The sequence below is a fragment of the Coregonus clupeaformis genome, chromosome 15 (genome assembly GCF_020615455.1).
Source record: "Coregonus clupeaformis isolate EN_2021a chromosome 15, ASM2061545v1, whole genome shotgun sequence".
Classification (NCBI taxonomy): Eukaryota; Metazoa; Chordata; class Actinopteri; order Salmoniformes; family Salmonidae; genus Coregonus; species Coregonus clupeaformis.
In genome coordinates, this window is record NC_059206.1 from 17809659 (window position 1) to 17825245 (window position 15587).

General features: G+C 44.8%; 1 protein-coding gene across 2 annotated transcripts in view; it reads left to right on the forward strand.

Moving 5' to 3' along the window:
* The first annotated feature begins 4527 nt into the window (after nt 1–4527).
* LOC121582225 (ras-specific guanine nucleotide-releasing factor 2) overlaps nt 4528–15587 on the forward strand; it is a 29524-nt gene continuing 18464 nt past the window's right edge. For both annotated transcript variants that reach the window (XM_041897893.2, XM_041897894.2), the window contains exons 1-3: nt 4528–5162; nt 14645–14751; nt 15436–15583. In XM_041897893.2, coding sequence (XP_041753827.2) covers nt 4884–5162; nt 14645–14751; nt 15436–15583 — 534 coding nt within the window. In that variant the 5' untranslated portion in view covers nt 4528–4883. The remainder of the gene's footprint in view (nt 5163–14644; nt 14752–15435; nt 15584–15587) is intronic.

A 15587-nucleotide genomic window follows, 5' to 3' on the forward strand; every position in this document is an offset into this window, starting at 1 on the left:
TTCAAAAGAAACGATACTGGCCTCCCGAGTGGCGCAGCGGTCTAAGGCACTGCATCGCAGTGTTGCGGTGTCACTACAGCCTGGGGTTCGATCCCAGGCTGTGTCACAACCGGATGTGGTGCTGAACTACCAACGCTATCTGCTTCAGTGGTGCTGAACTACCAACGCTATCTGCTTCAGTGGTGCTGAACTACCAACCGCTACCCACTACCACTCATCTCCTCGGCCTTCGAGCCACTCCAGGGGGCCAACGTGTTCTCCAAGCTGGACCTACGGAACGCCTACCACCTGGTGCAGATACGGGAGGGGGACGAGTGGAAGACTGCATTCAACATGGCTAGCGGTCACTACGAGTATCTGGTCATGCCATTTGGCCTTACCAATGCTCCAGGCCCTGGTTAATGATGTTCTCCATGACATGTTGAACTGGTTCGTCTTCGTCTACCTCAACGACATCCTTGTCTTCTCCCGCTCCGCCCAAGAACACGTGCTCCACGTCCGACAGGTCCTCCAACGCCTCCTGGAGAACCAGCTTTTTGTGAAAGCGGAGAAAAGCGATTTCCATCGCTCCACCATCCCCTTCCTGGGCTACATCATCACAGCAGGGAGTGTACAGATGGATCCCGGGGAGGTGAGAACGGTGATGGATTGGCCCCAGCCTACGTCCAGAGTGCAGTTGCAACGTTTCCTGGGATTCTCCAACTTTTATCGCCGCTTTATCCGGGGTTATAGCACCCTGGCTTCCCCCCTGTCTGCACTCACCTCTCCCAAGGTTCCATTCACATGGTCCCCAGTTGCTGACCTGGTGTTCCGGGACCTCAAACACCGTTTCACCACTGCTCCAATCTTGGTTCATCCTGACCCGTCCCGCCAGTTCGTGGTGGAGGCCGATGCTTCGGATGGGGGCGGTCCTGTCCCAGCGTTCGGCCCTGGACCTCAAGTTACATCCCTGCGCCTTCTTCTCAACACCACTGAGAGGAAATTACGATGTGGGGAATCGTGAACTCCACTCCTTCCCCTGTCTGATGGGAAGACCGCCATCCTGACAGTTATGGACTGGTTTTCCAAAGCCGCCCACTTCATTCCTTTCCCCAAGCTACCCTCCGCCAAAGAGACGGCCCAGCCCATGGTGCAGCACGTCTTCCAGATCCATGGACTCCCAGTGGACATGGTCTCCGACCGGGGTCCTCAGTTCTCATCCCGGTTCTGGAAGGCGTTCTGCACACTCATTGGGTCATCGGCCAGCCTGTCCTCCGGTTTCCACCCTCAGTCCAACGGCCAGTCGGAGCGAGCCAACCAAGACCTGGAGACGACTCTGCGCTGCCTGGTTTCCACCAACAGCCCCTCTGCTGTTCGTCTTCTGTTGTCCCGTACCCTCCGTATACATCCCACATGTGTCTAGGATCAAATCCATGTCTTACAGCCCTTTGTCTCTTGTTTATTGACCTCTGCCTGCCCTGACCCTAACCCTGAGCCTGCCTGCCGTTCTGTACCTTTTGGACTCTGATCTGGATTACTGACCTCTGCCTGCTCTTGACCTGTCGTTTGCCTGCCCCCTGTTTTTGTAATACACTTTTGTTACTTCGACACTGTCTGCATCTGTGTCTTCTCCTGAAATGTGATAGTTTGGCCCTAATTGTAGAAGACCAGCCATGCTCTGACTGTATGTTTGGCCCTAATTGTAGAAGACCAGCCATGCTCTGACTGTATGTTTGGCCCTAATTGTAGAAGACCAGCCATGCTCTGACTGTATGTTTGGCCCTAATTGTAGAAGACCAGCCATGCTCTGACTGTATGTTTGGCCCTAATTGTAGAAGACCAGCCTTGCTCTGACTGTATGTTTGGCCCTAATTGTAGAAGACCAGCCATGCTCTGACTGTATGTTTGGCCCTAATTGTAGAAGACCAGCCATGCTCTGACTGTATGTTTGGCCCTAATTGTAGAAGACCAGCCATGCTCTGACTGTATGTTTGGCCCTAATTGTAGGAGACCAGCCATGCTCTGACTGTATGTTTGGCCCTAATTGTAGGAAACTAGCCATGTATGTTTGGTATTAGATGGTTTCTTACTGACCCTCTGCCTGTCTCCAACCTCTCTCAACTCTACAGCAGTAGCCTTGTCCCGCTGTCCCTGACCCTGCTCTCCCTCTGACACTCTCTCCCTCTGACACCCTCTCCCTCTGACACTCTCTCCCTCTGTCACTTGTCCCCTTTTTCCTCACCCCCTGTCACCATCTCCCCATGGTTCCCCTGCCCCCCTGGCCCCTGTCTGGCTGTAGCTAGCCCCCTGCGGTGATGCAACAGAAGCATGTCCTTGCCTCTCCTCTAACCTCAGTGAAATTATTTCTCTCCATATGCCTCTCTGTCCCCCCTCAACCTCTGTTATAGGATTTTAAGCCGCTATGATACATTTTTATCTGGCTGCTGTTGTAAGTTGTTTAGCTGGTGGATGGCGGGTCAGGTCAGGGGAATACAGTACAGTAGGATGAAGTGGAGCAAGTCTGTATAGGAGAGTGGTTGCATTATTATTATCTCGTCTTTGTTCCTCCATGCATCGCCTTCCTTCCCTTAGAGTCTGTATAAGAACATTAGTCAGCAGCTTTGAGCTGTTCTTAGCGGCGCTAGAGGCCACCTGAAGAAACGTTTGGTGTGTGTGTGTGTTTTAGCTGAGGAGCTGCTGAGCGTAGGAGGGTTGCATTGTGAGTGTGCAATGCTGGGGATCTCTGTAACACTTTATCTAATCTATCCATGTGTATCCTGTGTAGCTCAGTTGGTAGAGCATGACGTTTGCAACGCTAGGGTTGTGTGTTCGATTCCCACGGGAGGCCAGTATGAAAATGTAGGCACTCACTAACTGTAAGTCGCTCTGGATAAGAGCGTCTGCTAAATGACTAAAATGTAAAATGTAATACACTCTATTCTAGGTGGATCCTTTTTTCTTATTAAATGTTTTTTGTTTGAATTAATCCTAAAGAAGCAAAATAGTAAGAATTAAGTAAGACTATGTAATAACACAATTACAACATATATACACATAGCAAAATAAATTCAAAGTAAATACTCTACTGTACTATGTTGTACTGTACTGTGTGTGCTACGCCACCTCTGGTCACTTCAGCAGTCTGTTTGGAAACGAGCCCCAAAAAGGTTTGCTATCTCTCTCTTTATCTACCTCTCCCTCCCTCCCTTCCTCCCTCCCTCCCTCCATCCCCCTGCTGGGTATTTACAGTTTCACATAACTATACTGGCATCTGGTCATGCAAAGGGAGGCATACACACACAAACACACACCCACACCCACAAACACATGCACATGCACATGCACGCCACACGCACACACACACACAGAGACTAAAGAATAGGAACATCTGTTTGTTCTCTCAAGCTGGCTGGCAGTTTCAAAACAAACAACTGCATTTTGAAATCAACCGTTGATCTGCATATGCTTTTTGTCAAAGTCTGATCTGAAATCAGGACTGGATGAAACTATACCACCCTGCGCCAGCAGCATACCATCCTGCATCCCACTGCTGGCTTGCCTCTGAAGCTAGGGTCGGTCCTGGTCGGTCCCTGGATGGGAGAACAGATGCTGCTGGAAGTGGTGTTGGAGTGCCAGTAGTGGGCACTCTTTCCTCTGGAGATCCCAATGCCCCAGGGCAGTGAAGGGGACATTGCCCTGCGTAGGGTGCCCTCTTTCGGATGGGACGTTAAAACGGGTGTCCTGACTCTGTGGTCACTAAAGTTTGATCATTTCTAGTCAAGTATATCTCAACTCCATCATGACTCGGTGTGATGTCGATACAATTTTTTTAAATTCTTAAACCTTTACTGTGTACCTATGTTTGTCCTCTGTTGTTTATTGTGTGCCTTTCTTTGCAGAAATCCATACTTTTTAATAAAACGTTAATCAAATACAACCACCAACTGTTTCCTTGTTGCTGTTGTTCTAAGATGGCAACTCAGCGCAAATGCCCATGTGCCAATTGAATCTCAATGAGGAAACAGTCAGGGGTCGTATTTGATTAACGTTTTATTAAAAAGTATGGATTTCAGCAAACAAAGAAAAGCAGGCAACAACAAAGGACAAACATAGGTACAAAGTATGGGTTTAAGAATTTACATTTTTGAAGTATCGACTTCACAGCTACTCGAAGCGACTCGGATGCAGGTTCACTCCAAATACACTAGTCTGCACTCAACGCCACGGATTTGGTATATTGGAGTTAAGATATATTTGGCTAGTTCATTTCCATTCCATTGCTCAGCAACACTGCGAGGTCCAGCATACTAAAACCTACAGTTTCACCTTTTACCATGAATGAGAGCGAGGGAAGCGCAAACGCTTGTCTAGACTGTACAGAAGACCGCCCGTCGGCCCGCCCCGCTCCCGGCAGACAGACAGTAGCCAGGCTATGCTACAGTGGATTAGACAGAGACAAACAGTAGCTCCAGTCCAGTGGAATATATTACAGCGACCTGTCTCTTTAAATTACTGTCAAAGCCGATTAGTGCTTTTTTCGCCGTCTGTTCTCCCCAATCTATTTTTGTTTTACGCTGCTACAGCCTGCACGATAAACCTTTTGCGATTTTCCATTTGTATAGGCTATATTTTTCTCGTCATTTGGGGCGGTTTGGATTCCCTTTCTAAAAGTTTGAGGCATGAGACGTGGGTTTATTGATTTATTTCTTGCTGCTTCGTGGCGCACAGAGTGGATAGGACTCCAACTTTTCCCTGCGCGTCTGTGGTGAATTTGGGTTACCGCTCTCTCTCCTCCACATCTACTTCCTCTCTCTCCGAAAATATGAGAGATATGTCACAGATATGATATCAATAACAACGATCACTTTCTGAAATCGACTGAGAGAGAAGGGGTCTCACGGAAAATGCAGAAGAGCGTGCGGTATAATGAGGGGCACGCTCTGTATCTGTCGCTTGTCGCGCGCAAAGAGGGCACGAAACGCGGCACCCTGAGCAAGAAGACGACGGAGAACAGTCGGTGGAATGACAAGTACTTTGCTCTCTACCAGAATGTGCTCTTTTACTTCGAGAACGACCAGAGCACGCGGCCCTCCGGGATTTACTTGCTGGAGGGGTGCACGTGCGAGAGGGTTCCCGCGCCCAAAGGCGCCACTGTCAGCAAGGATATGGTTGACAAGCAGCAGGTGGGTTAGGTACCCTAGTGACCATGGTAGTGCACCACCTGACATGGTTGTGTTTTGGTTTTGGTCTCTGCTTGCTGTGTTGACACTGAGGTTTGGCACCCTACCCTCACCCTGTTTTCTTACGTAAAACAGATTAAGGATTTTCAGCACAGAGGGGGATTACGCATAGAAAGTGCACTTTAGTTGAGAGAAGAGGAGGGATGGAGGGATGACAATTGATTTCCTCCATAGCCTACTGTGTCTGTCACAGAGAGAACTAGAGGCCTGGGATGTTGATGGACAGCATGGGCAGTTAGATATTACACAGTTAGGCCTACCTGGAATACATGTCGAATATTTCAAAATGTGGCTTTACATTTTTAGAATGAAGCAGCACAGACTACTACTGGTATGCCATATCCTCATGACAGTTGCTGTAGTTAGTATATTCCCATGTACACTCTTAGAAAAAAAAGTGCTATCTGGAACCTAAAAGGGTTCTTCGGCTGTCCTGATAGGAGAACCCTTTGAAGAACCCTTTTTGGTTTCAAGTAGAACCCTTTTCGTTCCAGGTAGAACCCTTTTGAGTTCCATGTAGAACCTTTTACACAGAGGGTTCTACATGGAACCCAAAAGAGTTCTACCTGGAACCAAAAAGGGTTCTACCTGGAACCAAAAAGGGTTCTCCTATGGGGACAGCTGAAGCATCCTTTAACACTTTTTTCTAAGAGTGTAGTGAACTGAAGCTAAATATGGAAATACTAGTCTAATAGCCCCTATGAAGAGTTCCATTACTGGTTGACATCTTTGTTATTGTGATGAGCTGCATGGAGTCAGTGACTGGGAACAGATGTTTTCTTGTTGACCTATTACATCCTCACAGTTGGAGAGTGGAGACAGCACGTTCACTGGCTCTGTATACACTACAGTAGTCTACTACCTTTGTATTAGCACATTTATGCAAATGTTTCTTCTACTGTATATATATATATTATTGCATTTACACATGAACTTGTAATCTGTCTGTGTCTCCACATCTGCGTATGTACACTACATGACCAAAAGTATATGGACACCTGCTCGTCGAACATCTCATTCCAAAATCATGGCCATTAATATGGAGTTGGTCCCCCCTTTGTTGCTATAACTGTCTCCACTCTTCTGGGAAGGCTTCCCACTAGATGTTGGAACATTGCTGTGAGGACTTGCTTCCATTCAGCCACAAGAGCATTAGTGAGGTTCCACACTGATGTTGGGCGATTAGGCCTGGCTCGCAGTCAGCGTTCTAATTCATCCCAAAGGTGTTCGATGGGGTTGAGATCAGGGCTCTGTGCAGGCCAGTCAAGTTCTTCCATACCGATCTCGACAAACCATTTCTGTATGGACCTCGCTTTGTGCACGGGGGCATTGTCATGCTGAAACAGGAAAGGGCCTTCTCCAAACTGAATCCACAAAGTTGGAAGCACAGAATCATCTAGAGTGTCATTGTATGCTGTAGCGTTAAGATTTCTCTTCACTGGAATTAAGGGGCCTAGCCCAACCAGGGAAACCTATTTCATGAAGCTCCCGATGAACAGTTCTTGTGCTGACGTTGCTTCCAGAGGCAGTTTGGAACTCGGTAGTGAGTGTTGTAACTAAGGACAGACAATTATTACGTGCTTCAGCACTCAGCGGTCCCGTTCTGTGAGCTTGTGTGGCCTACCACTTCGCTGCTGAGCCGTTGTTGACTATGGAGATTGCATGTCTGTGTGCTCGATTTTATACACCTGTCAGCAACGGGTGTGGCTGAAATAGCCGAATCTACTAATTTGAAGGGGTATCCTCATACTTTTGTATATATAATGTATCTCTTTGGGTACACTATCTTATCTGTGTCTGTATACATCTCTGTGTTTCTCTATCTCTTTGGGTACACTATCTTAACTGTGTCTATATACATCTCTGTGTTTCTCTATCTCTTTAGGTACACTATCTTATCTGTGTCTGTATACATCTCTGTGTTTCTCTATCTCTTTGGGTACACTATCTTATCTGTGTCTGTATATATCTCTGTGTTTCTCTATCTCTTTAGGTACACTATCTTATCTGTGTCTGGGGTGGCAGGTAGCTTAGTGGTTAAGAGCGTAGTGCCAGTTACCGAAAGGTCGCTGGTTCTAATCCCTGAGCCGACTAGATGAAAAATCTGTCTGTGCCCTTGAGCAAGGCACTTAACCCTAATTGCTCCTGTAAGTCGCTCTGGATAAGAGCGTCTGCTAAATGACTTAAATGTAAATGTATATATCTCTGTGTTTCTCTATCTCTTTAGGTGCACTATCTTATCTGTGTCTGTGTATCTCCAATGTGTGCCGCTACTGTCCCCTTGGCACAGTATTCAACCCATGCCTTTGAAATTAACCTGCATCCGTGTACTGTACTATATATAGGCCTACTGTACTACGACTGAAAAACAATCACTTTATCAACATCACTTTACATGCTCTAGATCAAGGGTATCAACATAATTTAGCTTCAAAAATCATTTCCAGTTTTGTGCCTTTTTTGGTTAAAACCCTAATGAGATCAGAAGTGTCAGAAGGGCAGCTCATTGTTGAAAATAGGACGACAACAAAAATCACCAACACCACCACAACCATCATCTAATGAGACAGAGATTAGCTCATAGCCTGGAGGCAGCAGGAAGAGGGATTTTCATTGTCACATCAGATCAGGTCACGTTATCTTAGAGGTTGGTGTTGTGTGCTGGTGTTGGGGACACACATTAGATCACATTTGGCCCCATTAGATTTCCCCTGCACCCATGTCTGACGTGTGTGTGTGTGTGTGTGTGTCTGACATCCCTGCGAACCACCAGCTCCACAGAGCTGGACACTAACAGCTATAGCAGCTACAACCAAATGGCTCCATGGAACATTGAACAAACCAAATCCGTCCATACAAGTGTCAATGTTGTCGTAGAGTGAGAAATAGCAACTGCAGTATCTAACTCTTTCCCCCCTCAGATTCTGTTCCTCCTGTGATTGCATGTTATAAATGAGGTCACTGACCCTCCCGTGAATGTATGTGTGACGTGTGCATGTGGTTGACAGTGTGTGTGAGGTCACCGTTTCCACCATGTGCTAGGGAACATGCGCCCTAAACAGGTTTGGTACAGCTGTGCAACAACCACGTGGAACAGTCTTATAACAGTATTATACCAATAGATAGGCCTACTGTAATTACACTGTATTTACACACATATTACAATGATATTACTAAGGTAGTAACGTCTATGTGTTGTAAACCTAATTGATATCTACCTGGTGCTTCAGCATTGCATATTCATGGGACATCCCAAACAATACAGTGTTTGATTCTGTTGGATCAAGGCCACTTAGTGGAACACAAACACACAGCTCCAAAGGCTGGAAAGTGATAGGGTTTTAAACACACACACAAACACACATGCAAACACACACGCAAACACACACGCAAACATGGACGTGCATGCACACACACACCCTCACAAACACACACACGCAGACAAACGCGCAATCCACAAAGACACCGAAGCATTTAAACCAGACTAAAATATCAGAGAGCTTCAAAGTGGCGATGGCTGATTAATATAATATAATATGCCATTTAGCAGACGCTTTTATCCGAAGCGACTTACAGTCATATGTGATTGAGAGGCAGAGCAGTGTGTGTTCTACTGATGTCCTCTCAGATAGCACAAACACACACACACAGAGTGGTACAGTTTGGAATAATAGAACAACAGCTTTATCCTCACAGAACCTGATATCGTGCCTTAGAGCCGCAGCCTCATGTCTTTAAAGTTGCTGTTGTCATCATTTTTTAAACTTTTATCAACTACTGTAGCGACTGTAAGTGTCTAGGGGGTTTGGGCTGTGTGTTGTGTTAATGTCTCATGTCCCATGTGTGTGTGTATGTGTGGTCCTGGTCTTGTGAGGTAGTGGAGGATAATGTGTGTCTGTAGTCTTGCTGCAGGCTCTGAGGCTGTAGACTCTCTGTGAAGAGAGGGGAGATAGTCACGGAAAGTTCCGTGTGAAGGCTCAGTCTCTGGTGAAAAGGAGGGGTTGGGGAGGGGGGAGGGCGGACAGACTGTAAACCTGCGAATGGCAGCAGTTTGGGAAGCAGTGTTTCCTCTTATTCTTTTGGGAGGGGGGTTGGAGGGGGCGTGCAAAGGACCCTAAAGCAACATTGAGAGCTGCAGACGCAAATGAAGCCAAATGAAGCCTTAAATGTTTTATATGGAGGAAGGAGGAAAGGATGGAAGGAAGAGAGAAGGGGAGGAAGGGGGAAGGAGGATAGGGAATTCTGACTGCCTGTAAGTGTGTAAGTGTTTTCTGTCTGTCTGTCTGTCTGTCTGTCTGTCTGTATCTCTCTTTCCCATCTCTCTCTTTATGTAAGTCCTTAGATAATCTACCTCTCTGTGGTCTCACAGAGGAAAGTTCTGAATGCTAATGAGGTGGCCTACTATAGGCTACTTCAATGCCAGCCAGCCGGCTGATTGATGGGTTACCATGGTTACCAGGGTTGATAGTTGAAGTGGCACATTTTTAGAACACATACCTCACACACACGCACGCGTGCGCACACACACATACAGCAGTAGCACTTCAAGAAATGTTATACAAGATAGCCTACAAGTTCTCGCAGAGAAAGATAATTAGAGGGAGGGAGAGAATGAGAGATGATAAGGCTAAGAGAAGGCTGGAGGGAGGGAGTAAAAGGCTGGAGATGAGGAGAGAGAGAGAGAGAGAGAGAGAGAGAGATGATGTGTGTGTAAATGAGAGCTGGGATGTGATTGACAGTATTAAGTATGATGTATGATGAGAAGAAGTGGAGAAGGGTTGTGTGTTTGTGGTCCTCTGCTGTGATGGTGTCGACTCTTAGTACACATGGTTCACTACACCCTGAAGACTGACTGTGACAGTTAGAGAGCAGAGTTTCCGTTAGCCGGCAATTGCCGGCTTTTGGCCGATAAAAAAAATGACAAGCCGATAAATGTAACTGTTGCCGGCCAAAATGACCGGGACAAAACAAATCCCATTGCAAAATAATGCTTTTTATTCAATGATGGAAATACCATTCGATGGAAATACATTATCGGTCTATAGGTTAATTTGCATAATTTTGTGGAATTAAATTGGCTTGTGCATATTTTCGTTAGTCATCATGAATCTTATTTATCCAACAAAACTATCACACACACAGCATACAGAGACTATTTTGAGCAGGATTTTTCCTGCAGCTCCTCAGCAGGTTGCAGCTGGAGTAAAACATATGACCATTCATTGCGCAAAAATTCTAAATACAATCGCGTTAAAAACAGTTTTGGTGCAGAGTTAAAAAGAGCTACTATTTTTATTTCTCAACTGGTAATTGAAGCACCCCTCCCATTCGCCATTCAAGTGCAGGCAACAGGCTATCAGCACGTCACCCACCACTTTACAATGTGAGCTAAAGGCAGTATGCATTTTGAAAACATACTTGTTTGAAACCTGAATGTTTTATTTTATATTATGAGGCATGTCTTACCTTGGTTCAAAGTAGCCTATAGGCATAATCCAACCATAGAAACATGGAGGAAATTCTTTAATAAAGACTTCATAGGCTAAGCGTGAGTTTAAAGTTTGGGGAAGCTTAAAATGTATGCTACCATTTCTACCATTCTGCGTCCCAAAATGTGCATTTTCGTGAAACAGTTTCAGTTCAATAATAACGTTTTCATTTCTCAAAATCATTGTCACATGGTTAATCATAAAATCTGAATGAAAATGATACAAATCTAAAAGCTAAAAGTCAATTAATGTGAGATCACCAGCCTCTGCCATATGGACACATTGATACACTGTGATCCCTTGGCAGCTAAATAAATGATAGCCTATGCTCTTTCACGCCGAGGATTGGTGATCATAGAGGGGGAGATTGTTGGAAAGATTTTTCAAATAGCTTACTGTGAGGAACTATAGTTTTAATATATTATCATTCGCAATGGATGTTAAAAAAAAACACTTTCCTACATTTCTGCGCAGCAGGCCAGGAACTTCTATGCGTGCTCAGGCACGTGCATTCCCTCAACGTTATCAGGACAGAGAAACCAGACACATGCTCATTGCTCACATGGAGCACTCTAAACAAAAAACAATGAAACAATTGATACATCTCGTAAATTATGGTTATGAAATTAACCAAAACTTGTTTCTCACAAGTGTAGGTTGAGAACTCTGCAAACAATGTTTCCACTCCTAGAATGAGAACTGTAAATTACTGAAATTAATAGATGCTTTAACAGAAATTAATGTAACAAAATTACTGGGATTACCGGTATATTTACTACTGGTGACATATATAATGGGGAATTGATAAAAAAATCTAAGGGCAAACAATTCACACAATGAAACAATGAATGCGCAAGAATTGGTGGGAAACAGCTTAATTAAATTATACTCAAGACACATTATCTTCATACACATTTTAGATGCTTTTCACTGACAGCCGCAACTCAATAATCAGCTAGGCATAGGACTACAAGCTTGTGATTTGAAACAATCAACAGCTATTTTTCAAAATAAGCTAATGATCCTTTATTCCTCTGTGGCTAAGTCATGCTTTCTGGTGAAGTTTTTTGAATGATGTTATTTATTTCTGTATAGACAGGATTCATTATTTCATTTACTTCCCTATTGAACCCACTGCTATGCGATTGCTCTCCTGTTCTATTGGTTTTCATATCAACTTTATTTTGTTGTCCAGAAGCCAAAGGCACAATCCTAGTCATATTAGCAATCCATCCTAGTTGTTACATCTTTAGATTCCCCCTCTTTCTAAGTTTCTAACAGAGATGTTCATTTCTGTCACATATGGAACCATTATCAGGTGCACTGTTTAGAATGGTGTTTTCCCGCAAATTGCATTTTAGCAAATTTTAGAATGACATTTTATTGGCTGCTTCATTACATGAGTTGCATGTTCTGTTAAGATGCATTACCATAATCTAAATGTGATTTCTGTCATTCTGAGCACCGTGGGTGGATGCCCTAATGGGTTATGCACCCACTGCATATGGGTCTGGTAAATTTCTCAAATGGCCAGTAAATTAAACCCTGTTAGAGAGAGACTGAGGGAGAGAGAAAATTTGAATTTAAAAAACACTTAATTAGGTCACTGAAAAGGAATGAAACTGTACATTTAAAACAATCACATACTACCACAAATATCAACCAGAGAGAGAGAGAGAGGGGGGAGAAAAGGAGAGAGAGAAAGACTGAAAGCCAGCAGGATATTGAGAGATAGAGTTTGCTGGAGAATCAGATGCCCTGTGTGTGTGTGTGTGTGTGTGTGTGTGTGTGTGTGTGTGTGTTTCTATGTGTGTGTCAGGGTACAAGTGCTCTAGGATGCTTCTGACTAAGAATAGCAGCTTGCTGGTCCTTTAGCCTCAAGCCACACAGTCTACATACTGTACAGAGCTCTCTGTTTACCTGGATATGTTGAGGCCTGGGACTGTGTGTGAGTGAGTGAGTGAGTGAGTGAGTGAGTGAGTGAGTGAGTGAGTGAGTGTGTGTGTGCGTGCGTGCGTCTGTTCATGTGTGTATGTATTTTCTCCCAGTTGTATCACTCAGATTGTATCTTTCAAAGGAAATCAGCATGTTTGTGTTTTGCTGCTGTAAGCAGCTCAGGCACCCAGCTGACCAGCAGAAATCCTTCATCTGTCCTCACATTAACACACACATGCAGACACACACACACATTCACACACAGACATGAATGCACACACACACGCTCAGCCTATTTGTATTTTGCTACTTTAGTCTGCTGGCTCAAAGCTCTCCAGTTTGTCAGTCTGACACAGAAATGGAAGTCAACTATTCGTCCATAGGCCTTTATGTTTGTTGCACCTGTTGTGTCTTGCTATGTTGACATGCTGTCTAGGGCTCCTATCATGTTGTTATTCAGATTAGACACCAGAGATATGAACTGATGGCTCATGTGGAGTGGTCCTGTGTGTGGACCTGCCTCCCCCTCCTCTCTCTCTCTCTTTCTCTCTCTCTCTCTCTCTCTCTCTCTCTCTCTCTCTCTCTCTCTCTCTCTCTCTCTCTCTCTCTCTCTCTCTCTCTCTCTCTCTCTCTCTCTCTCTCTCTCTCTCTCTCTCCCTCTCTCTTTCCCTCCATCTCTCTCTCTCATTGTTATCCCTCAGCTGACAGCAGGCCTTTGGCCGGGGAAGCCGCATTAGCAGCAGTAAGGAGCTGCACAAGCAATGGTGGTTATGTAACCTACACACACACACACACACACACACACACACACACACACACACACACACACACACACACACACACGAACAAGCCCTTAAGCCTCTCTCTGGTCTCTTAACAGGCACACACACTAGCTAGAATCTCTCACCCGCTTATATACACACGTGCACACCGCACACACATTTTTGTATCATCTGATTTTATTTGATATAAACAAATTCTTGTGGTGGAATTTGAATCTAATTGTATGAAAATTATGTTCTAATTGAATCCAGTATTTTATGTATCAGGTACAGATAACATGTTTATTTTCTAAATAAGCAGACCAGTCGTGACATTCAAATCATAATTATATGAAAATACATTCTAATTTAAAATAGAAAATTAACATTCAACATGTAAAATTATTGTTTAACAGAATAGAATAGAATAGAAGAAAAACAAATATTGCACAACCAATCACTCTCCTTTTCTTCCCAAGGAATCAGTGGGCAGAACACAGTAGCTAAATAAGACAACATTTATTTAGCAGGAAACCTGGTTCTGTACTATGTGCTCTATAGCACATCCTGTTCTCTCTCCTGTTCTCTCTAATGTTCTCTCTCCTGTTCTCTCTCCTGTTCTCTCTCCTGTTCTCTCTCCTATTTTCTCTCCTGTTCTCTCTCCTGTCCTCTCTCCTGTTCTCTCTCCTATTTTCTCTCCTGTTCTCTCTCCTGTTTCCCTACTCCTGTTCTCTTGGTCAGGGAACTTAGTCACAGACAGAAGGGTTCATTTGGGATGACATTTCCTGCTTTCCATGCCCAATAAATATTCTCTCAGGTTTTTAAACAATTAAGTCACGTTTCATATTATGAGAGTATTGTTTATCCGATAAATTCCCTGTTTATCGGATTCCTTTCAGAGAAAGAACAAGACATGGATAAAAACTAGTCAGACAAAAACAGCATTATTCTTCTAGTACTGGAATGTGAGTTCTGGATTTTGTGAATGTGTGTGCGTCTACGTGCGTGTGTGGCTTTCCAGGACATTCTGTGTGACCCTGATTTAGCCCACTGCAGTAAAAGGTTAAGCAAACCAATATAAGCAGACCAAGTGGGGATTTTTTGTATTCTCGCGTGGACAGATTTTGACAGAAGTGGACCCTCTCGCTTTGCCTCTTCCTCTCTGGTACTGCCTTAAAATGTTGATTCTATTTTCTGTTTACTTCCTGGTAATAGTATTTCTGTTTCCTGTTTCCTCCAGCACTACTTCCTGGTGGTGTTTGGCCATGACGGTCAGAAGCCTCTGGAGCTGCGGACGGAGGAGGAGTCAGACTGCAATAAGTGGGTGGAGTCTATCCAACAGGCCAGGTAAGAGGGTGGAGTCTATCCAACAACAACACCTCAACGCCTCTTTACAAGAGCCCGGGGGCTAAGAGCTAGCAGCTAAGGGCTAAGGGAAGGATAGGAGTTAGGGTTTGATTTGGGTCTGGCTTGCTTGTTATACTCATGTCACACATGCAAATGCATCAGCTGACTGTCACCTAGGCAGCCAGTATGGCGTGTTCTGCTCTGAAACACACAGTGACTGTGTAGTGATCCACACACTAAACACACACACACAACCCCCTCTCCACACGTCTGCTCCATTTGTAAGAGTGTGTGTGCTCTGCTCGGAGCAGTTCACATTTAGGTCACACTCTGGTGCCGTACCACCAGAGTGATTACATCACAGGCCTAACCTTGACACTCTGCCTCGCTCTCTCTCTCTCCCCCTACTCTCTCTGTCTCTATCCAGCACTTTCTCTCTCTCTTCACCCCACTACTATAACTTCTCAGTCTCGCTCTCTCTACATCTCCCACGTTCTCTCTCTATCTCTCCCTCTCTCTCTCTCTCTCTCTACACGGAGGGATGATGAATACATTTATGCTATGGTGTTTACTTTTAAATGTAATACGTATCGAGCATAATGCTTTTATGGTGTTCCCTGTGCAGTGTGCACCATGTCAACTTGGTTTAAACTTAACATTCCACACTTACAATTCCACCTCTAGTTACTCTGACATCATCATTGAGCGTGAGGTCCTGATGCAGAAGTACATCCACCTGGTCCAGATCATGGAAACAGAGAAGGTGGCGGCCAACCAGCTACGCACTCAGCTAGAGGACCAGGACACAGAGATCGAGAGGCTCAAAGCAGAGGTAC